Source organism: Anas acuta, chromosome 7, assembly GCF_963932015.1.
Source record: "Anas acuta chromosome 7, bAnaAcu1.1, whole genome shotgun sequence".
In the NCBI taxonomy this organism is placed as follows: Eukaryota; Metazoa; Chordata; class Aves; order Anseriformes; family Anatidae; genus Anas; species Anas acuta.
In genome coordinates this window covers 5671067-5696736 of record NC_088985.1, presented here as the reverse complement: position 1 = coordinate 5696736, position 25670 = coordinate 5671067, and the positions used below count along the sequence as shown (strand labels likewise).

At 38.0% G+C, this 25670-nt stretch overlaps 2 protein-coding genes across 21 annotated transcripts in view; one reads left to right on the top strand and one right to left on the bottom strand.

Annotated features, from left to right (window-relative positions):
- CTNNA3 (catenin alpha 3) overlaps positions 1-25670 on the bottom strand; it is a 477233-nt gene that overhangs the window by 286185 nt on the left and 165378 nt on the right. The gene's annotated exons all lie outside the window — the stretch shown is intronic.
- The window catches only part of LRRTM3 (leucine rich repeat transmembrane neuronal 3), an 85551-nt gene that overhangs the window by 25987 nt on the left and 33894 nt on the right, over positions 1-25670 (top strand). Inside the window, exon 2 of one of the 3 annotated variants that reach the window (XM_068687758.1) lies at positions 9907-9957. The exons of the other annotated variants lie outside the window; for them this stretch is intronic. Within the exon in view, the coding sequence (XP_068543859.1) occupies positions 9907-9912 (6 nt within the window). The 3' untranslated portion in view covers positions 9913-9957. The remainder of the gene's footprint in view (positions 1-9906; positions 9958-25670) is intronic. 3 annotated transcript variants of the gene reach the window in all.

Here is a 25670-nt window from a genome sequence, read left to right as displayed (position 1 = left end):
CTTCATGGAGTAGCAGACAGAAAACCCACTTCAAGAAAAACAGTTTGCGACACGGTCAGGTGCAATGCTGAGGATCTCAGTGAGAATATTACTATCAAGAGGACAGTCTGTAAGAGGGACGCTAATATATTCAGATGCAACATATCTACTGCACAGACAAAAGCCCAAAACATCAATGCTATTAGCACTTGACTTTTAAAAGGTGAGCTAAATAGAAATGTGAGCTTATCGAAAGAAAACAAAATATCTAAAAGTAAGTACTGGAAGTAGCATGAAGGTTATGTTAGCACAGAATAGTAGAAGGTCTCAGAGCAAGCATATACCACCCACTTGAAATAAACTTCTGAAACACTTAACAACAAAAACCCTTTGTGTTTAACCAGGTTAAGATAGGGTACAACCATGTTAAAAAGACTGTGATGTACTTAAATCAGTATTAAGAGAAAGAATCAAGGAGGACTATGCACAGAAGCTATGGCGATTCAAGAAAAAAACAGATGGATCTTTCTGCATGTGCAGAAAATCTCTGGGAGGTTTCCATAAATGAATCCTTCCCAAAGGATGAAGCTGCTGCAAAACTGACTGAAAGTGATGGTACAGTAGAAGAGGTTGCAGAATAAATTGAAAAAGGGAACTGTAAAAACTCACCAGGACCAGCCAGAACTCATCCCAAAATTACAAGCAAATTCAAGGATAAATAAACTAGTCTCTGTGGCATGCCATCTCATGCTCTGAAACCACAGCAATATCAGAATGGAAGACAGCATGCATGAAGCTGGTGCTTACTAAGAAGCCTTGAACCCAAGTTGCTGGGGACCAGTACATATAATGTCCACCTAAACTGAAACGTTAGGAGCAATAGTAAAAAGCCCAAATAACATGAAAAAGGACAATCATTATATATATTGACAAAGGGTTAAGGAGACTGGTAAAGAAAAGTCACACCTCACAGCCCTGTTGCAACTTTACCTAGGACTCCAAAAACAGATGAGGGAGCTTTACAACCATTTATTAAACATCTAGAAAATTATTAAAAATTATACCCCTTGTGTAGATACTGTGTTAAATTTAAAATCAAAATTGTCATATACAACAAAATCCAGCTTCCCAGATTCTCAATCCCATCTCTCTCAGGTGGGACTTACAAAAGTTAACAGAACTGGGCTCCAATGGGCACTTTTTTAAATACTGGCTTTTAACATTTTTTGGACACGGTTCTGCAACAAGGTTAGCTCCGGCCATTCCACTGACAGTACCTACAAGTCACTTCTGTTATTTCAAGGTAAAATTAGTTCCTGGAGCGGTATTATTTTGCTGGTTGAACACCATAATTATACAAATCCAGAGTTGCTAGTCAAGTTTAAAAGAGACGCATTGTTTTTCTTTTACCCTCACTGCTCCCTTACCTTCACAACTCTCTAAACCCTTATTCATCACACTCCAATAGGTATTTGATAGCTGACACGGTGGCAGACACCTAACACAAATAGACTTAGAAATTTGATGATGAGAAGGATAGCCAGTGCTCAGGCAATGAATACTTATGGACTCGCCCTTGTCATAAGCAAAGGGAAGCTGCACATCGGTGCTTGCTCCCAGGGAAGGCTGCAGTAGGAGCTTAGAAGGGGGAAGGAGAAGGGCAGAGGAGCACACAACTGAAGCTGGAGGCTGTGTGGGAGGTGACCAGGCCTGTTAAAATAAGCCTTTCTATTTCTATTTGCTCCTGCCTCCCCCAAAGCCAGCTGGTGTGCCTGATGCAGAGGGCAGCTGTTGTAGTCCCCTCCAGGCCTCCCTGTTGGCCCACGTAGGGAGCCCCGGATCCACGACCTCAAAGCAAGCTCCTGTCCTTCGTACAGCACATCCCCACTGTAGAGCTTTTACAGAAGTGAAAGAAAGAGTCAAGTTAAGGGAGGAGAGAGGGGGAACTAAAATGGGAAGCAGGATAATGAAGATGAGAATCCAAGCACTTCTGGAGACAGAAAGGGATTAAAAGAAAAATGAAGATGACTGTAGCTCTGCAGTTTAAAGTAGCATTGTTAAACACAGCACTGAAACACGGGTATGGTGGCTGTTTTCTGCTTTCCCTTGTAGCAGTTTCCTCTTTAGAAAGGCACTGCGTTGATCAAGGTAAGGCACAAAAGCCTTAGAGATTCACTAAAGCACTGCAGTTTTATAAATCTAAACAAAAGTTGTGCGTAGCCTCTCACAAACACATACACTTCAAAGGCAAAAAAGAAAAAAAAAAAGAAAAAAAAAAAAAAAGGATCTTTGGTGAAGAAAACAAGTCATTCTTTCCAAAACCAACCCTTCATAGCCACCACCTTTACTTTAATCACTGTTTCCTTGAACAAAGCCTTAGGAGGACTGAAACAAACTGAATTCAAACTAGTTTTAAAGTTACACCCTAAACACCCAAAAGTTGTGCACCATGCTCAGGTTTGGAGAAATTCCACCTGTCTGTGGGCACCTGGTACTCCAGACTGCTCCCCCCTGCCTGTGTGTTTTCTGCAGCAGTTTGCAGCTCCTCCTGCAAGTATCTGGCGTAGAGCATCAGCCCTGGCAAGCTGACCTAGCTGTGCTGCCCACTGTCTCAGGAGCACATGAGATGGAGACTCAGCTCTTCTCCCCGCCATTCCTGCCCACTCCTCAGCCCTACACACAACATCAGGGGAATAATCTCCCCATTTAGAGGCTGCTCAGGGCACTGAAGGAACAGGAGGGCTTTCAATTCCTGCCCAGGCATGTTAGGCAGCTCATAATTAAACCTTCTGCTGCAAAGCTTTTAAATATTTTTCTATTAACTTCTACAAGGTACTTTTTAAGCAGCTCTATTAAATAGTTCCATTGTGATTTCTAGAAGAAACGTTAATTTAATATGCTATGCTAGTTGTTCGTCTCCTAACAATAGTAAGAGAAAAAGAAAAGCCTTTGTAATACACAAGAGATTGGGATTTGGCAATTAAACCTTAATTTGGATTTGATTTAACAATGTGAGAATTCTGCCAGCATCGTCAACAGACTCTTAATATATTTGCATTAATGCATAGCCCATAAGCTACCCGTGCTTTGAGGTACTGAGCGCTCCAACACAGCTGTAGTTGCCAGATCAGCTGGTACATGGAAAAAACCTTCCCAGGGTTTGACTAGATTCTCCAGTCAGCTTCACTGAATCAAAACAGAAGCACCTCCAAACTTCAACCTCAGAAAAGCTAATACATTACATTTCGTGTTAATCAGAAGCATATGGCCTTTCAAATAACATACAGTCCTCAGTGACTCAGCATTACTGTTCTCTGAAGGAAGGAAGGGCAGTGCATTGAACAGTTCTTATGTCAAAACAAGAGTCTTTCAAAATACCAGGATGAACCTAATTCGTATTTGTCATGCTTCAAAAATTATTCATAATTTCAAAACCTCAAAAGGAATGATACAGCATCGCCTCTGAAGCAGACAGCATTACAGTTCCTGCCAACCACTTCCATAAAGGGTCCCCACATTCAGGGTCTCTGAGCAAGCCAAACAATTAAGTACGAGTCTGCGGAAGAATTTTGCTCAGAACGATGTTCTCATGAGGCTCATATTGCATCATTACACTAGCATCATTTCAAAAGATGCATAATTTAAAGATTAGCTCAAAGTCTGTGTGCCCTGTCATTGACCAGGAGGAATTCATCCTGCTTGCAGTGATCCTGAAAGGAGCCTGCCATATGGAAGCTCTGCACATAGATAGAATCAGCGTTTCATTGTAATACTAGGACTACCCAACCTGGGCAGATTTTCCAGAACAGTCTTTTAAAATTAATTCCTTATTACCAAAAGAGAGGGATCTGGGGGTCGTGGTAGACAGCAAGTTGAATATGAGCCGGCAGTGTGCCCTGGCAGCCAGGAGGGCCAACCGTGTCCTGGGGTGCATCAAGCACGGCATCGCTAGTAGGTCAAGGGAGGTGATTGTCCCGCTCTACTCTGCGCTGGTGCGGCCTCACCTCGAGTACTGTGTGCAGTTCTGGGCACCACAGTATAAAAAGGACATGAAACTGTTGGAGAGTGTCCAGAGGAGGGCTACGAAGATGGTGAAAGGCCTGGAGGGGAAGACGTACAAGGAACGGCTGAGGGCACTGGGCCTGTTCAGCCTGGAGAAGAGGAGGCTGAGGGGAGACCTCATCGCAGTCTACAACTTTCTCGTAAGGGGGTGTCGAGAGGCAGGAGACCTTTTCTCCATTAACACCAGCGACAGGACCCGCGGGAACGGGGTTAAGCTGAGGCAGGGGAAGTTTAGGCTTGACATCAGGAGGGGGTTCTTCACAGAGAGAGTGGTTGCACACTGGAACAGGCTCCCCAGGGAAGTGGTCACTGCACCGAGCCTGACTGAATTTAAGAAGAGATTGGACTGTGCACTTAGTCACATGGTCTGAACTTTTGGGTAGACCTGTGCGGTGTCAAGAGTTGGACTTGATCCTTAAGGGTCCCTTCCAACTCAGGATATTCTATGATTCTATGATTCTAATCTAACAGCACTGTCTACTTCCCATACATTTGAGTGATTACATTTTCCTGGCCTGAGTCTCAAGCTTATTATTTGGTATCATTTTATATCTATATGCAAGCTCAAACCAGCTACCTACTTGAGCAGTCAGGAAACAAGAGTTCTCTCACACGACTCTGCCATCTAATACCAATAAAGGAACATCCTTCTTTTTTTTTTTTTTATTTCAGAATTAAACATTAATAAATAAAAAGTATACTATGAATCAACGTAACTAAAAATTATATATAAACGAAAATTTTATTAATATGGCATTAGGATCCATACCCAAAAAATCAATGATCAGCACATAAAGTCTAGAGCAAATGATTCGTTGTGAAGGATTTGCTCAGGCCCTGAACTGGCCAGGGCTACTGTCTGCTTTAAATGTGTTAGAATTTGTTACCAAAAAAAAGAAAAAAAAAAAAAAAGAAGGAAAAACAAAGCTTAAGGGCCAGACTGCGGCCTTATATTGGCTAATACTAATCAATGGAATTACCAATAATTCATATGAGTAACTATTTTCCATGGGACGTCACCATTTATCTAGGTCTGAAAGAACAGAAGACTGAGAATATAATTGGAATAAATTAAAAGCTTTAGGACAAGCAGAGCTCCTGCAAATTTAGGACTCTCCCTTCTGCCCAAAGAGTGCAGATAACAAACAATATTTCATACATGAGAGCCAAGACTCATTAGCCAGCAGGGCACTGTGCTGAAACAGTAAAAATCCCCAAGGATTTACAATTACTTGAAACTTCAAAGTGGTTCCCTTATGTAACCCTTGCAAGGTCTATCACTTCCCAGTGTGTAATGCCCGTAATTCCCTTGGTGTAGATTTCACCCCATTTGTAATTAGAACCACAGGACAATGGTGAGGGGCTTTGACACCATTTTTGTTCTGTTTAAGGATGAAAACAGAACATTTCGATTTTATTTTATTTTTTTTCCCAGTGGCTGGGACACTGTTCCACACATGGTAGAAAATCAACTCTTAAATCCCGGATTCTGCCTGAGAAAGACAGAGTCAGATCTGGGGGTGACTTTTAGCTGCTCCTTTCAAATTAGGTAGAACAGGGATTTAAACTATCACAACTACCCAGTTTCCCATGTTTTTTAAAACCATTTGTTTGATTCAATCCATCCAGATGATGAAATGTTGTGATTTCAGCATGGAAAAAAAAAAAACAAAACACTTTCCTCAGCATTTTTGGGTTTGTTCACTTGTTTGTTTTTAACTATCTCAGCTTCCAAAAGCAACTGCAGATGCAAAATTACTCTCCAAGCCCTGTGATCACAAATGCACCTCTAGCTATAAACTATACTACCAGTGAAATGCAGAGGTGAATCCTTTAGAGCACCGGAGTAGCTGTTAGGAGTCAGGAAATGAGGAAAAAAAGTGCTGACGAGCGGTACCAGTGGTGCTTGGAGCATCCCAGGGAAGCTCCAGGCTTCTGCGGGCAGGCAGGGCTGGGAGACTGAGCACTGAGCCCTCAGCATGCCTTTGCCACCCAAACTAGACCCTGCTGCTGACACAAGACAATCCATAGTCTACGTATCGTCTGCAAGGCCTTCAGGAAAATTAGCAGACTAGGTAATGAGAGAGAAACCCTTATCAAGGAAAATTTGCTGATCTTTTCCTCCCCAGGCTGCAGCTTCTCAGTTGCTTTAAGCTGACCTAATTACTGACTGCTGCAAAAGAGGATGGGAAACAAAGTCTGGATTTTCTCTTCCTCCTTTGCGCTGGCACTAGAACTGGTACTGCGCACACAGAGCACAATCTGGCGTTTCACACAGGGCACTGATTCAACTGCAAACTATGTTTTGTTGCTGTTTTCAAAGTCTTGTCCAACTCCTCTTAGACTGGATCAGTTCCTGTCTTGGGATGCTGCTTGGGCTCAGCCCAAGCACCTCACAACCACGCTTAGGTTAAAGGGAGCATGAAACCACATGTGGGGAAGGCCCTGGCTACATCTAGACACAGAAAATAGCCACGGTCCCGGGCAACTCTCCTCCCTTTACAGCAACTCCCTGTGATTCTGAGCAAGTCCCAGCCACCACTTCTTTATAAACATCTCCATCCTGCTCAAATCGCTGAGGCTTCTTTCACAGCAGTAGGCTACAAGACAGGAATCCTCTCTGTGCCTGAGAGACTGCAAACAAGACAACGTATGCAATGTTTAGCAGAGACAGATTTTAGACTTCCTACAACATGACACTGTTTAGCGAGGCGTCAGGGAAGAACTTTTGGCTATGAATTTTCCATAAACAGCCAAGTTGCAAAAAAAGATGTTCAAGTTCTAGAAATCTCTTTTCTATTTTCAGTTATTTATCTCATTACTTTATATAAACCAACTTCATACTTCTGAGCTTTAATGCTGATTTCTGTGTGTTTTTTTTGGCTAGACCACCACATTTCACAGATGCAGACAGATAGAACTTAACTTCTGAGACAACCTCAAGGAGGAATCAAATGGCAGCAGCTCCAGTTCTGCAAATCAAGATGCAATCATTCAAAACCAAACTAAAAATAGTTTTATAATCAGAACTACCACTTATATTTGTTCGTAAACAATCAATTCATTTCTTTTCAGGACTTGCTCAGACAAACCATCTTTGAAGCTCCTCTTTGATGTTTCTCAATGACACTAAATAGATTAAAGGACAGTCTTTTGGCAATTCTCTAGGCCCTTGTCCTTGTTTAACCACTAAGAAGTCTCTCTTTCTGGCTTATCTCCAGCTCCACACCTGACAAACTCTTCTTGCAGGGTTTTTTGTTAGATCCCCCTCTTCCATCTCTCTCATTCTGGACTGGGAATGCTTTCTAAAGCAAGCAACTGCTTTTGTAGATGACTCATAAAAAACCACCAAGGTCTTTGATGCAGCCATTGCTTGAAAATTTGTCTGTATTTCCAGCTCTTCTGGGACCCACTCCAAAATGTACTGAAAGTGATGGAAATCAGTACCTACAGCCAGAAATCCAGTCAAAGAAATGTGGTGGAGAAGAGCTGAATTTACCTTTACCTATATAAAGGGGAGCACAGTATAAATCTAAGGTCATATACTTCTTGCCACTTACTACAAAAAATTTGAAGGTATAAATATAATTTTGCATGAAGATGTGAGATCATACCTAGCTTTTATATACTTACACAGTTGGCTTCTGAACATAATTGAAAAAATAATTGAAACAATTGGTTATTGATAAAATCAAAAAGCACAAACTTCAGTCATATTAACAGGGTACAAGAAAGTTGTTATGATGTGTTTTAGACTCAACACAGATCTGTCAAGTTAACCTTTGGAAGTTTTTCTTTGAAGCTTTTGCATTTTTCTTTGCAGCTTTGGAGGCAAGAAATTGTTTCTCAAACTAAAAGCTGAAATCCAACACAACTCAAATTTGTTACACAGCACACAGACACAAGGCAGATCAGATTATGCCTCACACAGCGCAGGTTCCTCAGTTTTGTGCTGGCAAACCCCCATGGCTGCGCAGGTTGGACCCAGAAGCCATCAGCCATGCAAGCAGTGTTACACCAAAGGTCACCTTGTGGGCTTCCACTCCAGCTCATCTGCACAAAATGCACTGAGATTTCTCTTTCTTAACCAGTAAGGCAGGTATCTTTACCAAGCAGGAAAACAACAAAAAATCCTTCAGCTGGATAAAAGGTACTTTTCACTTCAGAGATTCACTTGTGAAAATAATGTTCTAGCAAAGGTCTTCAGGTGCAGCATAGGCGTAAAACTGGGCTGAACTTAACACTGTTGTTCCACCGCTGACATGAGAACAGGTTGAGTAACTCCTATATTTAGTGTAATTCTTAACAATAAATTCAGAGTATTGCTTTTTTACTAAATTGCTATCTTTTAATTTCCAGAACTGTACATAATATTTCAGATTCTATTAACATTTACATCATTTATAATATATTTTAAGAGGTTAAAGTGTACGTGTTCAAGGTACGAAAGATTTTAACCTTTTGTTGCTTCTGCTCATCTCATATATTACATCTTAGTATTTCTCAAAAATCAGGACCTTTATTTTAGAAAGGTGATGATAAAGAAAATGCTGTGAACAATTAGCCTACTGCAACAAGAACTGTAGCATAATCAAAATAAAATCTCTTCTGGCAGAAGTAAAACCCATATTGAGAGTTTTTGGCAGTCCTGTAATATGTGAACAAGGTGAGAGGTACCAAGATGACACTTAATTTAGGGGTCTCACTGAAACAACCTGGCTTCAGCCAAGTGTAATTTAGCTAAAGGACCTCTTCAGAAGCACATCACAGTTCATCACATATCTGGTAGACAGAGAGGAAGAGGAGGAATAGGAAGCAGAGAGATTTTATCAAGCAGTCTTGGAACTGAGACCACAGATGTAAACAGAAATCCAGGGCAATTCCAGAAACAAAGATGTTATTGCAAAAAATCAGCATGAAACGTTCTTCACTGAAGCTAGCACTTTGCATATGGGTATAACTGTTAAATTCTTCCACTACTGTGCGTCACAAATAATAATGAAATCTTAGAGGAACAGGACTAAGACGAAGCAAGACCCATATGAATCAGGAGTTTGACAAACATCTGTGATAGACCTGTCCTTAAAAATGGTGATCCTACCCTTCCTTTCGTTTCAACAGTTCTTAGGATACTCTTTGTTGAACTTATTCATGAAATTGAGTATGTTCACTGCCAATCTATGAAAATGCTAAAAATATTGTTGAATGTTGATAAATACTGAGAGCTCATCCTTGCAGCGAAAAATTTAAGATCAATTTTGCACAGTTTACCTATTCACTTGCTAAGCCATACATCTCTGAAGACTATGATCTTCCTGGTATTTTCCATGAATACTGAACTCAAAATATATAAGTTCTTTCTTGGCTCACAGTTCCCATGAACACGCCATAACAACAGGTTCACTCAAACATAGTTTAGACTCTTCGATACTTTCACAGTGTATTACATAGCAGGAAAGACTACTTAAAGCTGTAGGTATAAACCACTTTATATACAAAACCTTTACTAAAGGTGATTTTTCACTTGATTAATTCCAGGAGAATTTGGTATAACACGGTGAATAATAAAGTATAGCACAGTCTCATTAAAACTAGCTTCTTGGGCTTCACTGAGAACTAATGAGAAACTCATGAAAGATAGTTTACTGAAATGGTTTTTGAGAGTTGACAAAATATATTCCCTAATATAGCTGCTTTACTGGTAAGTGAAACCAGATTATGTAAGAATAGAAGTAGTATTTTCCTACTATTCTTGAATTTAAGAATAATTCTGAGAATTACTTTTCCCCTTTTCATTATATATTAAAATAAAGGTTAAGCTAGTGACTCAAAGAAATCTAATGCTGTAAATATTGACCTCCATAGGTCTGAAATGATGGCTGGTACCACTGAATCCTTGAAACATGGTTGGAAGAAGTAAGTGGAAAAGTTTTGTAAACTACTGTAGAATTTTTTAGTGCTTTGTGCACATTGTGAATTCTTAAAATGTCTGATAGCATAGACAAATGTGACTGACAACAACAAATTGTGTTCAAAACTAGCTAACGCTGAAGAACTGATTGATCTTCATTTGACATGACTATATAACCATGAATTAAGATAAGAACCCTCTACCTTTCTATTGTGAAACTCGATTTGATAGCCTCCTTCTTGACCACAAATGACAATATTTTTTGTTTGGTTGGTTGGTTTTAATGTAATGCAACAGTAGTTAGATATTTCTTCATCATTTCATTACCCACATTAACATGCAGTGTGGAATATCCTATCTGTATGTCTGTAGAAAACGCAGCTTTTAAAATGATACTGAGTTGAAAAAGATAATTGGAATGAGATGAGTGAACAATTCATTTGTTCCTTCTCCCTGAGGACAAAGTAATTTTTCTTCAATGGAAATTCTACTATGTGGGGAAACAACTTTCTAAGGGAGAACTGCTTTGCACATAAACAGGTGTAGAGGCCTAATTTAAAAAAGATAATGCAAAACAGTTAATTCCATTGACCTCTGTCAAAAAGAAGCTTAAGAAGTATTGCTACAAAGCTTCAGCTTCACAGAAAACCAGAATTTCTAAAAAGGCTGAATGAGAAACCCTAGACTGCATGTGGAACAACAAATTCCCCAGTGGAGCCCTTAGCAGACCAGAAGTCCCCCTGGGGAGACTGTAAGTGATTATGCTGCTGCCAGGCTGAATAAACAAACGAAACCATGACCATGTCTGTTCCTTTATCATGCTATAAAATTCGATGTTGTCATATTTTCTCAATTACTAAATTCTCAATTAGTAGCCAAGTTCACAGCGTAATCTTTCCTATTTGAAGATGAAAGAAAATGAGTCATACCTATTAGTACTGAAACTCACGGACAGACGCATTCTGCTTCCCGAAGTTCATACACATGAACTCCACAAGAGGAAGACTAGCAAAATAAACCTCAAATATGTTTGGAAAGCATTTTGAATTCATGATGCAAGCAAGCTTTAAATATTACTGACTTTAAGTAGTACAAAACAGCATAGCATTAAGAAGTATTTATCGATATAACACCAATTAAATATATAACCTGTCAAACAGAAAAAAATCCCAATCCCATAATACGCTAACACTAAATTTAATTGACTCTGTTGGTATCTTTGTTAAAAGAAATAAAAAATAGGGTAGAACCCAACTACAATTCAAGCAACAAGTCTAGAGAAATAATCCTACTGCTATTTAGCAGATAAAACTAGTCTCAATCTGAAATAACTCTTAGGTAAGCTGATGAAAGACTTGCTAGCATTTTATCATGGGAATTGGATGGTGCCTGAGCTTCATTTCAGTGTCAGAGACCATTAGTCTTCTCTCTTTGTGATTTCAAATGGACCAGGAAACAGCTGTGGGGAAGGGAAAAGATAACAATTCTGATAAGCCAAGGAAAATAACTCAATCTGAAACGGTGCTTGCTATAACAAATACGTCTGAAATTTTAAGATTCTCACTAATAACTAACCAGAAGAATTTCAAGACATCTGAAATGCAGATCAGATGAAGCATTAGCGACATCAAAACTACTTAATCCGTGGTGTACAAGTGCTGTGGAAATGGGTCACTACAATTTGTTATGTATAGGACACTGGAACACTTATTTAATTACATTTCAGGAGAAATGCAGGTGAATGGGAACATCTTCATTTTTTAAATTCTGCCCCATTGTTCTAATTAGCCTGCACACTTGAATTTAGGAGGAAAACATTTTCAAGAAAAACTGAAAATATAGCTGCTGGCAAATCTGGATAAGAAAGTACTCAGGAAGAATTATTATTAAAAAAATGGGATTGGAGAAAGAAAAGAACAGATAACCAGTTACCTTCATATAAGATAAGCAATTAACGTTAGCTCCAGGATATCTTATAAAAAGCACAGGATGCCTAGCAGAATTTTACTCCAGTCAGCCTAAGCTGATACACTGCATCCAGTTACAGATTTAAGGAAAATAAAGAAAAAGGCAAAATGGACGAGAAAAGAAAAATCAAAAGGAATATTGTTAACATTTCTTCTGATGAGTTAAATAGGTTTAGTTTGGAAAAAATGAGGGAAATGAGAGCAATTCCCCACTTGATAAAAATTTGTAGAAAAGGAGTATTAATCAACATTATCAATAACAATTGAGGGGAGGAAAAAAAAAGAACAAATTTTATGAATTTTTAATGAAGATTTGGGTGGAGTAACAGAGAACGCTTCAAACTCCATTTGCAATTTCCTCTGCTTCTTCCTCTCAAAGCAATAGTATTTACTGCCTCTACCAGGATAAAGGCGGATCTGTACAAAGATCACAGTGTAGCAAAAGCACTCTGTTAGGCACCGAGGCAAACAGAATTCATAGCGAAGTGCAAATTCCATTCGGTTTCATCCATGCTTCCGCACTGCCAGATGTTGGCAAGGAATACATAAGCTTCTTACAAGCCACAAATAAAAAACACAATTGATCTGAGGTGCTACGTGAATTTAATACTTGCTACATTAAGCTATCAAAATTATTAGGTAATGTAATGGATTACATTTGTCACTCTAAGTAGAAAAGCAAGCTTGGAAAACAAAATCTGCACATGAGAAACTAAACAGGCAAGAGTATATACGAGACAGGAGGGTGGTTGTCAACAAGCTAGCAGGAGTTAAGTATGAGGTTCCAGGACCAAATGATAAAAGCTACTGTCCCTTACATTAAAGAATAAAATCCGCATGTATTCCAGAAAAGAAAATCTAAATCACTAAGTATAGAAACAGTGCCAACAAACTACAAATCATGTATTCAGCACAATGAGTAATAAAGATGCCTCAGAAATACAGGAAAAGAAGAAGTAGCCAGATATGATGTCATCAAGTTCATTTAAAATCTACCTCAAGCTATTTGTAACAGGCCAAACTCATTCCACCTTTCAGGATAAATCAAGCCTATGCATTAACCACATCACACACTGTCCTTTACCCAGAGTACCCAGAAACATGATGAAGAGAGAATAGATTCTTTTACTTTCTTGCATCCCACTGAAACCAAGTATAACTTCCCTTTTTCAAGGGACTTCCTTCTCTGTAGGAATGGCAACATTCAGTGTTGTTATTATTTGTTATTATCGTTGGACCAGATGATCTTGAAGGTCTTTTCCAACCGTAATGACTCTGTGATTCTATATTTCAAGGTTTATCACCCTGAGTATCTTGAAACCATGTTTTAATTCTACTTTAAAAATACAACTAGATTAAAAACAGATCCCTGGACAAAAAATTTACCTTAACCTTATATTAGTTTTAAAACTTCAAAATACAGCCTTTATGCACCTGGTGCTCTGTGTATGATGGTTGTCCTACAGAGCCCTTAAGCCATCTTCTACACAAACATTCCCAAACTGCTCAAAACTCACAGCACTGTACCCTACACTGCTACTGCCATCTTTATTAATTCTTATATGAGTACTGAAAAGGGTGGGAAAACAAATACAGAAAAAAAAAATAAATCCTAGTGGTAAAGAATGAAAATGCCTTTGTAAAATCCTAAACTAAATGCAAACATTTTGTTTGAATAAAAGCTATCTTTCAAACAATATCCCTACAATTTGCACAGTAGAGAAATTATCTTGAAAAAACAAAGCTTAGTCCATAGGAAAGGCATGTAAAGATGTCACATCCATTGGTCCTTCCCAACCAAACACCTGCTTTGTGTGGGCAACAGTACTGCCAAAACTGGTTTGACATTATTGTGAACATTCAGGGTACACCAATGAATGGCACAGACAGCTCAGTTAGGAGGCTGCTAATATGGCTTGGAATTTGGCAGTACTGAATGAACACAGCAGCAAGTGTTTTAAGCATGCTAAGTTGTTTACTGATGACTATGTCCTCTTACTGGGCATAAATACCAATGGCTGGAAGGAATCTGGCTTCCAGTAGATAAAACAGGATAGCATTTGGGACATGGCATGCATGTGGCACACAGTTGTGAAGTCTGGTTTGACAGCCCACACACAAAAAACAGTTCTCAACAAAAACAAGCAAACAAATGATGTTTAACACATCAGGGAGTTCTGATGTGCAACTAAAAGTGCATAAAGGGGCAGTTCCCTTACCCTTCCTCCCTTTTTTCCCCCACATTTCACCCCAGAATAATCCCCAAGAAGATGAAATAATATTTGCTTCCCATCTCCCGAGTATAAGGCATGGGCTGAGGACATAGTGGGCAGATTTTAAACCTGAGTATTAAATTGAAAAATACACTTAAGGCTTGCCATTTTACCAAACCCTTCCTAAATTCTCACTTTCCTTTCACCTGTTGACAGTCAGCGAAATTAATTCAGCAAGTAGCTTGTGTAAAGGCAACAGGTTATATCAGTTTAGTTTTCGTCACTTGTGCTGTATGTAATTCTCTTAAAAAACGTTATAAAATGAAATGCCATTTAGGGGTCTTGGTGAGATCCTGAAAGTTGCCAGCACTATGGAGCTGAAAAAAATGGAGAACATGAATATAAAATGTGATCAGAAATACCAAAACTGTGAAATACAGATGAATTTTCAAAACAAGGCTTTCTAACAAGTGTATTTGATGAAATGAAATGCTAACAGACATCATTTATCTGAATTAAGCAGACAGCCCAACTCACGCATGTGAATTTGACAGTTTTCAGGTCTTATATAGCCTTCCATCCAGTTCTTTCACAGCTCAAAGGTCTTAGAAATGCTCTGAGTGTAGTTCTTATTGTCGTGTGTGTGTGTAAATTCTGCAATGCCTAATAGCTGTTCTTTCCCTGGACAATTAGGCAAATAGGGCTAGTAATTTATTTGTTCTTTCTCTAGAACAACCTACAGCTCTCTACTTCATTCTACCATACACTGCAACTAGAACTGCTGTAGCTGGCTTGTTTTCCATATTTGCAAACTTTCTTTTTTTATTCCTCACCCGAAGTTCTCACTTGCCATGCCAACAGCCACAGGTCTTGCTATAACCAAACTCCACTCTACCCAGTAAAGACAAAAATGCATTTTTCAGTAGGAAACTGGCCCTCATCAGTCCTGTACTCCATCCTGCACTAAACCATACATGTAAGACAAGGGTGGGTGAGGTTAATCCCACCTCACCTGTGACCGATGCTCCGCCAAATGCTACGAAAGAAACTGGGACTTGCAAGTGCACCTCTGACAGAACAACACCGCATTTGTGCAGGCTTCCTACCAAGGACAAAAGTTAAAACAGCAGCTAGGCTTGTCTAATGCTATGCCTGAATAAAACACTTCAGAAGAAAAAAAAAAAAAAAAAGGCAGCAATAAATAAAGACAGATGATCTTGAATCAAAATCCTAGATCAGACCATCATCCCAGTCTTTGTAAAGTCCCTATATTGGGCAGAGCAGCTCTCCTAAGCAATATATCTATCAAACTTCCTGACTCCCCTCTACCTAGCAGTCTGCTAGGAAGTTAGCTGAGAAAAAGTAACTTCTCAAGGTGAAGCCACTCTCATCACAACTGATTTTGTTAGCACTGCTAGATGAAGCAAGCATGTGCCAAAATGCCAAAGGGGACCAACAAATTAGCTGTTTACGAAGTACAGCAAGTGCAAATTATTTCTTGCTAGAGCCATAAAATATCAGCAGTTTTCCTCTTCACATTTGTTTCAAAACACGTGCTCTTCTCCCAACAGGTAACACAGATACTAGTCATTACATAATCTGTTCTGCAGTACCGAGGCAACCTTAGCCAGATTGTGAGCAGATCTGAACTAAAAAATGATAGCTGAGTACAGATTCTGCATACTAAAGTTTAGTGCTAATACAAACAAGCAGTATTAGGTGTTTTCCACGTGCATGAAACATATGCAGAAACCAACAAGGAGGCCAGGGGACATTACAAGACACGAATCTCCCAAGATCCTTTCCATTCAGGTATATCTATTCAGAGACTTTACAGCCTCATCACTTAGTCACTGTGCCACATTCAGATGAGACCAGCACTCAGACAACTTCACAGAAGTTACACTGCTCTCATCTGACCACTTGGAAATAGATTCAAACCAAACTGCCTTCTCAGATGCAATGACACAGTAGAAGATAATGACCTTAGCAGTTGCCACCTACTGTCCACTGACACAGATTAGACATCTAGCTACCATGTTTTGAGACACCCAATCCTCAAAGATCAGGTTTGCTGTGCATTTCTAACGATGCTACATAAAACCCGATTTAGGAAATGCACTATTATTTGCCTACCCGGTTACAGGAAACCACTATCCTCTTTGCATTTCTTATACAATTCATTGCTTCTGACTTCTGAAAAATAAACACGTATATTAAAATTGTCTTTTCCTGCATTTACACAGTACCCTTCTCTATAACTTTATCAGGCATTTATCACATTTCTAGCTGCAAGTTACCTAGGGAAGGCCTTTTCTGCTGCCATTATTATTGCCGAGTAGTTCCATCAATTTTAATGGCATCATTTGTTTAATAAGATGCTACCCAACATGAGAAAGAATGGATGAATCAAGCTCCCAGTAAGGTATCTGCCTCATTTCAGCTAGAATTATGCTTCTGCTAACCACATTCACATTACATGGTAATTTTCTCCCAACTTTCCCCTGTGCTAGCTTTTCAAGTGGTTCTTAATTAACTCTGTTTTATTTATGAAAGCATATTTTGCTAGACTTTCCCCAAGAGCTTTAGTAAACAGCTGTATGAAACTTGTCTTTACTTATCTCCTGTAATGCTCTCAAAAAGGCTGGGAGAAGAGAGTAATATCTAGAGGAGCAGAGCTGTTTGGTTTTGAAGGTTTCTGCTACTTTTAAGCACTATTTCCTTAGGAAATTATAATGTTTTTGAATGTTTATGTATGTGCACACATCAATCTATCTCCTTTCTTCTTCCTTTTTAACCAGTTAATCTATTTTGGCCTAATTTAGTAGATGACACAGCTCTTAAAAATAGTTCTAATGGATTCTGTGAACATAGGGAGCAAAATGTAAAGAGAGAGAGTGTATAAATGTTCATACTGAAGGAAAGATGCAGTGGACTGTTCAGCTCATTGGATGAAACAGAACTAAAAAGAACTAACTCGCCCCTCCAAGGCAGGAAAAGCTTCCATCAGCTCTGAACACCTGGTAATGCTGTGCTTTCCACCAATACCCATCAGTAGTAGTTGCTAAGTTTGCAAAAAGAATAATCATTAATTGCCTTGAAAGTATGTGTTTGGATGGATGCCCATCAGTAAAGAAAGATGGGTTTCACTGGTACTAAAAAAATGAATACTCTCTGCTCGGTAAGAGAGCTGAAGCATTGTGAACCTGCCTTTAGCTTTCTGAGCTGTACCAATCACATTTAAAAATCACAGTGAATGTTACTAAATATAGCCGGCCACCTTGTAAACCACACGTTGGTGAAATGTGCTGGTAAGTGAGGGTGGCTTCACCTTGAGAAGTTACTTTTTCTCAGCTAACTTCCTAGCACAGCAGACTGCTAAGTAGAGGGGAGTCAAGAAGTCTGTAGATTTCTTAGAAGAGCTGTTCTGCCCAATATAGTGACTGGTATATTACCTTTTTTATTTTTTAGGGAAAAAAAAACTACATACTGTTTTTATTCAACAAATCTCATACACAGATTTGGGACTTGAAAATTAAAAGTGAATGTGCATTTACTTTTCAAGCCAGACAAATCTTGCAGACTTCTCTGGAGTTTTCAACTTTTTGATGGATATTAATCTGAGAACTGACAGTCCATCTAAAGGACGGCCCACCAAAAATAACTGTAGTACAGTAAAAGAGGAAGAAGAAACGATATTAAGCTATAGACAAAATTTTGCTCTAGTTACATCTGGGTAAGAAGATGTTTTGTATCATATGCACCAGCATGGTCCCTATCCTGTTTTCAGCCAGCTAGACTGTTCTTTACCTGTATCTTTTTAACACACAGGTGATGTGTATTTTCAAAAGACAGAGGAAGGCACAACAATTTGTGTCATTAGAAATGTCAGTTCTACAGTGGAGTCAAATGTGAGGCTTAAAAACTCTGTCACTGAATTTCTACAATGTTTGCCATTAAAGCACTTAGAAATTAAATTAAAAATAAATTAAACTGCTAAAAAGCTGAGCTGTGAAAATTGAACAAAAGGTATTAATGAATTAAAAACTTTGAGAAAAATGTTCTGTCTAAAAGTGAAACACTAGCTTTCATGTCACTGTAAAAAGCTACTTTTCAAATCCTAATGATGACCACCTTGTTTTATCAGAACAGAAAATGACATTTAGCTCAATCGTTAATTGTCAATAACCAACCTTCATTACCTAGATGCAAAAAAGAATTAGGAAGTTACTAAATCTATTCTCTTTTTTTATTTATTTTATTTTATTAAAAAAAAAAATAAATAAATAAAACACCTTGCACAAAGCCAGAAGGGCCTTGTCACTACGTATAATGACAAAGAAAAAAAAAACATAAGGAAAAATCAGAAATATTTTGAGTCTATGCTCAAATATTAGTGAGAGAAGAAAGCATTAAGTACTTAAATCCTAGGAGTGTGTGCACAAATACGGTTATCACCACAAGCAAACAATTAGCTTAGCTAAACACTTATTTTTCTAAACATGAAACCTCAGTCAGAAATCACATTTAGATCTAAAAATGGTCAGGAAATTAAAAATCATTAAGAGTCTATTCTAATCTTTTCATATTTCAATCAGCCGAATTTGTCTTTCATGCCTACAATTTTTTTCATTTTTCTCTTATTTGTGGATAGTCGAGGTTGTATATTTGATCTATAGCCCTTCTCTACATCTGGCTACCACACCAAACAACACAAATATCTTGACCTCCTATGATTTCACGAATCGGAAGTTTTCAAATTCTTAGCTTATGATCTCTTAAAAAAAAAAAAAAAAAAGGCAAAGTCTAGGCACAGGATTGAAAATTATTCCTATGATTTCCAAAGTTTTGGGAAAGTTCTTTGCTTCACTTTCCCCCTCTATAAAATGGAGTATTAATACTTACAAACTTTGAAGTGTATGCTGAACATTAAGTTGTACTTGTAAACCACCCTGAAGGCAAAAAACAATATATGAAGGCTACGCATCATCCCCATCATCAGAAATTCATGGTGTATCATTTCCTCCTCCATATATATGAAGGCAGGAAATTATCTTTCCTAGGAGATTGATGGCACCTGGAAATTGTAGGCAGCCACCCTCTAAATTACTGTGCATGAGTCACCAACACTTAAAAGTATCACAGTTCTTCATTCAGTGTGACTGTACTGACTCTGGCGTACATTGTCAGACATGTATTAGGGATGTTTGTAAGAGGAGAATTGATACTGAAGACTACTTGTAAGTAGTACATACAACAGCTGGATTCAGTGCTGGAAGAGATGTATTCACCCTATTTCAGTATTTCCATCCCAAAATAGGTATTTTAGATCATGCGATAGGGAAGAAGCTCTGCTGTTTTTTAACTCTACCACCAACACCATAGCTGGATCCTGACCTAAATTCAGCCCAATTGCATCTATGCTGCATTCACCCATCTGTTACTTTTTTCCCCCCATACGTTACTAATAACTGCTCTTGTAAAAAGAACTCAAGAAACACAACTTATACTCAAGGTACCCCAACGTGTGCAATAAGGAACTGCACTGACAAAAGACCTTTAATCAAAATCAAATTTAGATTAAGAAGAACTATTTTTGTCTCTTTCAAAAGATTCGCAGCCTAACCTCTGCAAGTTTAAATTAAGATAGCTTCTTTGATATTAGTGGAGCTCTGCTGCTTAACAAGGGATGAAAAAAGGTTATTTAAATTCTTAGAAATAACTAAAGCACCGCTACAGGTATTTGACAATCAATCTCCACTGAAATTCCATTCTTTAAAGCTTCATCTTCTGATGGTCTGCAGCCACTGGTCTTTGTAGGAAGCAATTTCACTGTGAATTCTATGACAGTCATGGTACAAGGACATGATCTGTTTGGTTTTGATCTTGCATAAATGAAATAACATTGAGCTATGTTCTGTGTAGCATTTAAGAGACGAAAAAACGACATGGCAGTACTCAAGCCATCTTGACATCAACCCTGTCCACCCAAATTCCCAGATATTATTTTTGGAATCCATCATAAGGAAATCGCATATTCAGCCAAGGAACAAGGACCTTTAGTTAAAAATAATTCTTGTTCACAACCTCCAAATGTGGTTTTATGAATCTCAGAAACAGCATACAAATATAGAAACAAACAAATTTATTTTTTTTCCCCATCCCACTTGCACAGTGTCTCCCATCTTATTTTAGCACTGAACTCCAGCACTTTGACTTCAAGGGATTCAACTGCTAGAACATACCTTCTTTTGAATATATTAAGTCCAACAATATTTTATGTATTGAAAAACTGTTTCATTCACTTCTTCTAGACAGCAAACCCTGCTCTTGCAGTCTTTCTTCATAGGTACTATTTTCTAAGCCTTCTATCATTATTATTTCTCCAACTTGTCTACATCCTAAAGGCGATGCCAAAAGCCAGCACAATATATCTCCTTTTCTTAACTTAGCAGTGCCCAAACTGCACTTACCCTAAAAGCATGAATGTTACGTTTCAGATATATCTGCTACCTCTGTAAATATACAACTGCCTTTCATCTCTTGAGATCTTCCCCACATACAATGGTGAGAAGAGTTAATTATATATTACTAAAAATAAAGAATTTAAGTCTTGCTGTCTTGAATGTTGAAAAAGACTGAAAATAAGTGACAGCAAAAATTCCAAAATAAAGGTTAAAAAATATATATATAACTTGATTAATTCCTAATCTCCATTTTCCAAAATTGATACCGTGATTTTGGATAATAACGTTGATGACTTTTGAACACTTCTGAACATTTCCCAGTTTTGAAAAATTGCCAGTGCTTCATGTAAAGTACTCACCCATCACGTAAAGTACTCACCCAAACAAAATGCTGCCAGCCAGTCATTGTCAGATTACACCATGTCAAATAACACAGCAACTGTACAGATGCAAATACTGTGATGCAGTCTGTTTTTTTTTTTTTTACTGTTTACTAGAATTTGGGAAAAGATTTCAGTGCGATACAGTTGAGCTCATTTGCATAAAAACAGAAGATTATACTTCCATATTTAAATGAAATTTATACTTATATACGAAGACAGCTCAAACCAGATTTTAGCTTATCTTCAGTGACAACTGTGGTGATAAGAAAGCAAATGGAGCCATATAACCTCACAGAGGACAGCTGTGCAGCAAAAAGCACCCCTGAAAATTCTTTTTGCTTGCTGCATTTACTACAGCAAGGCGTCTACTGGCCTGGTGCTCTCTCAGCTCTAGAGTGAGAGCAAACATAGTTAACTCAGTCCTTGCTATGGATTTTATAATCGGATTCTTAACAGCACTTCGCACTTCCTGATTCCAAAGGAGTCACACAACTCATTTAAAACTATTCTAGACTAGTTTTTCAGTCTTACAAATCATGATTGGCATTGGGAACAATACTCTGGAATAACTGAGGCTGAATATCTCATTTGGATTAAGTTCTTTCAGTCTCTAAGTGAAAGTTTCACTCTAAGACCTTTAAGAATGAAAAACAGCTCAAGGTCAAAGAAAACATTTTCCAAACCTACTTTCATTGTGAACAAAAGGTATGTGAAACTCTGTCTTCAGCATATACAATTCTTCAATTTAACATTAATTTTGTCTTGATAATTTTAGGGGTAACATGAAAAAAGTAATCTAAGCTAGTAGAAGGTACATTGAATCATGCCAGTAGAAGCTGAAAGCTCACAACACTTACGGAGAGCATGAGGTTAAAAAAACCTGTCTATCCATCTTATTTACACTGTATAAAAACAGATGCAAAGTTGGTCCCAGTAAGTTTTTTCTTCAGTTATGCCTGTTTCCATGAGTAATAAAGATCTACAATATTATGACAGGCAACTCATCATAAAAATACTGCAAAGAAAGGAAAGAGCCATCTAATTCTCAAGCTATCACAGAGAAACAATCTTAATTTCTACCAGGGGGAAAAAATGTAAAATATTATTGAGGGGACTCTGAAGTCCCAGTTCACTTAGTTTTATTTTCACATGTCCATCCAATGTAAATACCAAAAACCCTTTACAGGGAGTCTTAAGTTGCCAGGTTCTTCCTCCTATGCAGACAATTCTTGTTTTGCTGTAACAGCAACCTCAGTAAGTTGCCTAACCCTCACCGACATGTGGTCCAGTCTACTTTGGATAGAAGATACCATTCTTCAGCACTGTCCATTCTCCAATTTAAAGCTCCCTGGTTGGAAAATATTTTATTGTTCATTTCCTCTGGCCAAAAACGATTGTGGAGATGAGCTGAATCTATATGTATCCAAAATCCTACGAGTCCCGTATCTAATACCTTCAGTACCTAAGGCTTGGGGAAGATTCAATGGGTGAATCTTTTGAGTTGGGTGGTTCTTTAAAAATTATTTAAAAAATTATAATTAAAATTATATATAAATTACATATTTCTTCTCTTCAAGAGAAGAAATCAGATGTGGACAAACATCTATTATCAATAACCAGATCCCTTTTGCTGCTGCTGTTGAGGTGCCAAATCTCAGGAATCCTCCTGAAATATCCTCCCTGCCCATTTAGGCAAGGCAGGATGACCTGGCAGAAATGATTTTTCTCCATCATGAACAGCCCCTGAATGTGGTAATTTTTCATTAGCTTTTTTTACACTAACAGATTCACTGAAGGGAAAAATCCACTGATCTTACTGTATCTTTGTTTGCAATAAAACCACCACCTTTGACTAACTTTGAAATCATTCTGAGATTAAGCAGGTGTTTTACAGTATTTCCTTACAATAAAAATCTGCAATTGGGTGTCACAGCCTCCTGAATAAAATATCATGCCAGTAAAAGAAGTTAGACCCTTAGGAACTAGCTAATAATGGACCAAACCTTCCAATGATGTAAATCTCATCACTTAAATTTTTCTCCGGCATAAAACTTGGCCCTACAGATTTAATAATGTATCAGCAGACTATTTCAGCATTTTTGTGGGGTCACAAATTGGAACTCACCAGGTTTCTGCCTCATGGCAGTTGGTGGCAGCCAAAAAACTAATCTGGATATTTGGAAATTAACTTCAATCCCTTCCATGCACTCCCAGTACGCTGCCTTCTCTTCCTGCTGTTAGAAGAAATGTTTCTTGTGGGGGACACAGCTACCAGGTGAAAAAGGGAATGGCTGAAGCCAGCAACAATAGGATGAGCTTAGGATATGATTACGTGTTAAAAGCTTAGGCTTGTGTCACATATCTCTCTAATACTTCATTGGTTGAGTATTTTTATATGGGAAAGACAGTTGTTATATATGTCTAAATGTTTTACAGCTTGCTCGTGTTCCCACTAAAGTTCACATGATGAGAACTTCTAATAGGATACAAATATTTTTCTTTCAGAATCTTATTATCCTATACAACATGTGAAGTGCTTTGTCTCTATTAAGTAAAACTAATCAGATATATAGCTTCTTCCACTCATTTTCATAATGAATGTTATACAGTAAGCTCAAACTTCCCATAAGGAAGTTTCTTACCAACTGAACACAGAACAGAAGGTGCAGAGGACAAAAAGAAGAAGGTATAGTTCATGTCCACTTGGTATGATCTGATAGACAATTAAAATGAACTACTAGACTGAGACAGATTCAAGGGATATTAAGTTTCATCTTTTCTTGATGATATGTTAATTTCAGGATAAAACAGCCTAGTGACCTGATGTTTAGACCATTGTACCAGATATCTGATGAATAACAGACAGGTAAGGGAGCATCATTTATCTAAACATGTATGTGCTCATCTGGACCAAACCTGAAGTTACATACACCAACATATTGTCAACTTTCCATCTGATTTTTAGTTTATAATACTTACTTCTGAAATTAATGGGAAAAGCCACAGAATACCATGCCAATTCCACAGTTAGTCATGTTTCTCAAATAAATCCAGCCTCCTGTGTTCTAAATGTAAATATAAATTTCCTTTGTTAAAGTTTGTAAAATAAATAAATAAATAAATAAAAATAAATAAATAAATAAATAAATAAATAAAAAGAATACTTCCTCAGAAACGTAACATTAATAGCAGCACTTCAAAGCTGACCAGAATTCTTTCACTTAAGATTACATGCATTCACGATCATCAAATGTCCAACTAGTTCCCTCATCTCAGGAGAAGCCTGTTGAAAATGACTCTTTACTACTACTCTCTCTCATTCTATAGACATCACCTCCAAATCCGTGAAACTCATGCCCATTGAATTGTTAGGTGAAATTGGCACAATGGTACCCACTGAGTGACTTTAAAACTCAGAGAATGGGGACAGCAGGAAGGCTTCCAGCTGGAAGTATATTTCTAGGTGCTGTTTACGGTTTGCCATAAGCAAGAGTAGCCTTAAAACTGCAAAGCAGCTCTGGAAGTGATGGGTGCCCCTAGCAGCTGTGACATTTGCTGCAGGAGGAGTAAGTCCTTTGCACTCATAGAGCCATATGTTCCTGAAAAGAAGAAGTCAAAGAAACAAGGATGCAAAACAGTCTAAACACAGGTGCCTAACATTAGATTGCTTAGATGTGGCCTCTAGCAAAAAAGAATGATACCCATGGGATTTAGAACTGGCTCTTATGCAGTTGGATTTTACAAGCTTTCAAAGATCTACCAGCCTTCTTCCAGCTCACTTTCTGTGGTTTTTTTCTGACACTGACCTTTGCCAGGGTGCCTAACTGCACACTATAATGTGACCGTAATCTTGTGTTTCCCGTAACTGACCAATAAGTAAGGTTTTTCCTCACTACTTCTGTATTTCATCTCTGAAATTTCTTCTGCTGAAAGACACTACTGCTCTGTGTAAAGGCTCCAATTCAGATTTGACAAACACCTGCTATACTGCCTGGAAAATCTATTAGTTTTGATCAAGAAATGAAGATTAGCGATGAGAGCTCTGTGATTGATTAGGAGGAAGTTAGAAGAGAAGCAAAAATTTAGTGTTTGAAAAGAAAGTTGGTGAGAGATTATAAATGGCTTATCTCTGTTTTCATTTATGGTCTTAGCACAAGAAAGTAAAATTATGCTAATGAAATTTGCTGATACACAAATTTATGAAGCATCATCAACAGAGGTGGATTGGAACTTTATATTGAAAGAGAGATGTCAGGGAAGACTGCAGTAGTAGGAAGAAGATTAAAATTGATGGGGAAAACTACAAAGTCATGCATTAGGAGATGAAATATTTCGTGCTGTAAAGAATGTGCTCACTGGAAATAAAAGCAGAAAAAAATTTGAATGTGTTCATCAATTTCAGCCTTTATACAAAGCAGTAACACAGTATAACTGTGAGAAAAAGTAAATCTGATCCTAAATATGTCAAATGAGTAATTTTCAGTATAGAAAAGGAGGTATTAACATTACTTTAACAGACACAGGTAAGAACTTCTCTTGGTTAATACCTAATTCGGCCCAGTTATATTTAAGGAAGAGATTCAAAGTGAATCTCTGTTGTAGACAAGAACCTGTATGATGATCACTGGGATGGATGAAAGGAAATGTCTAGTTCAGCTCTTTTTAGAGCACAAAAACTAAGGAAAAGG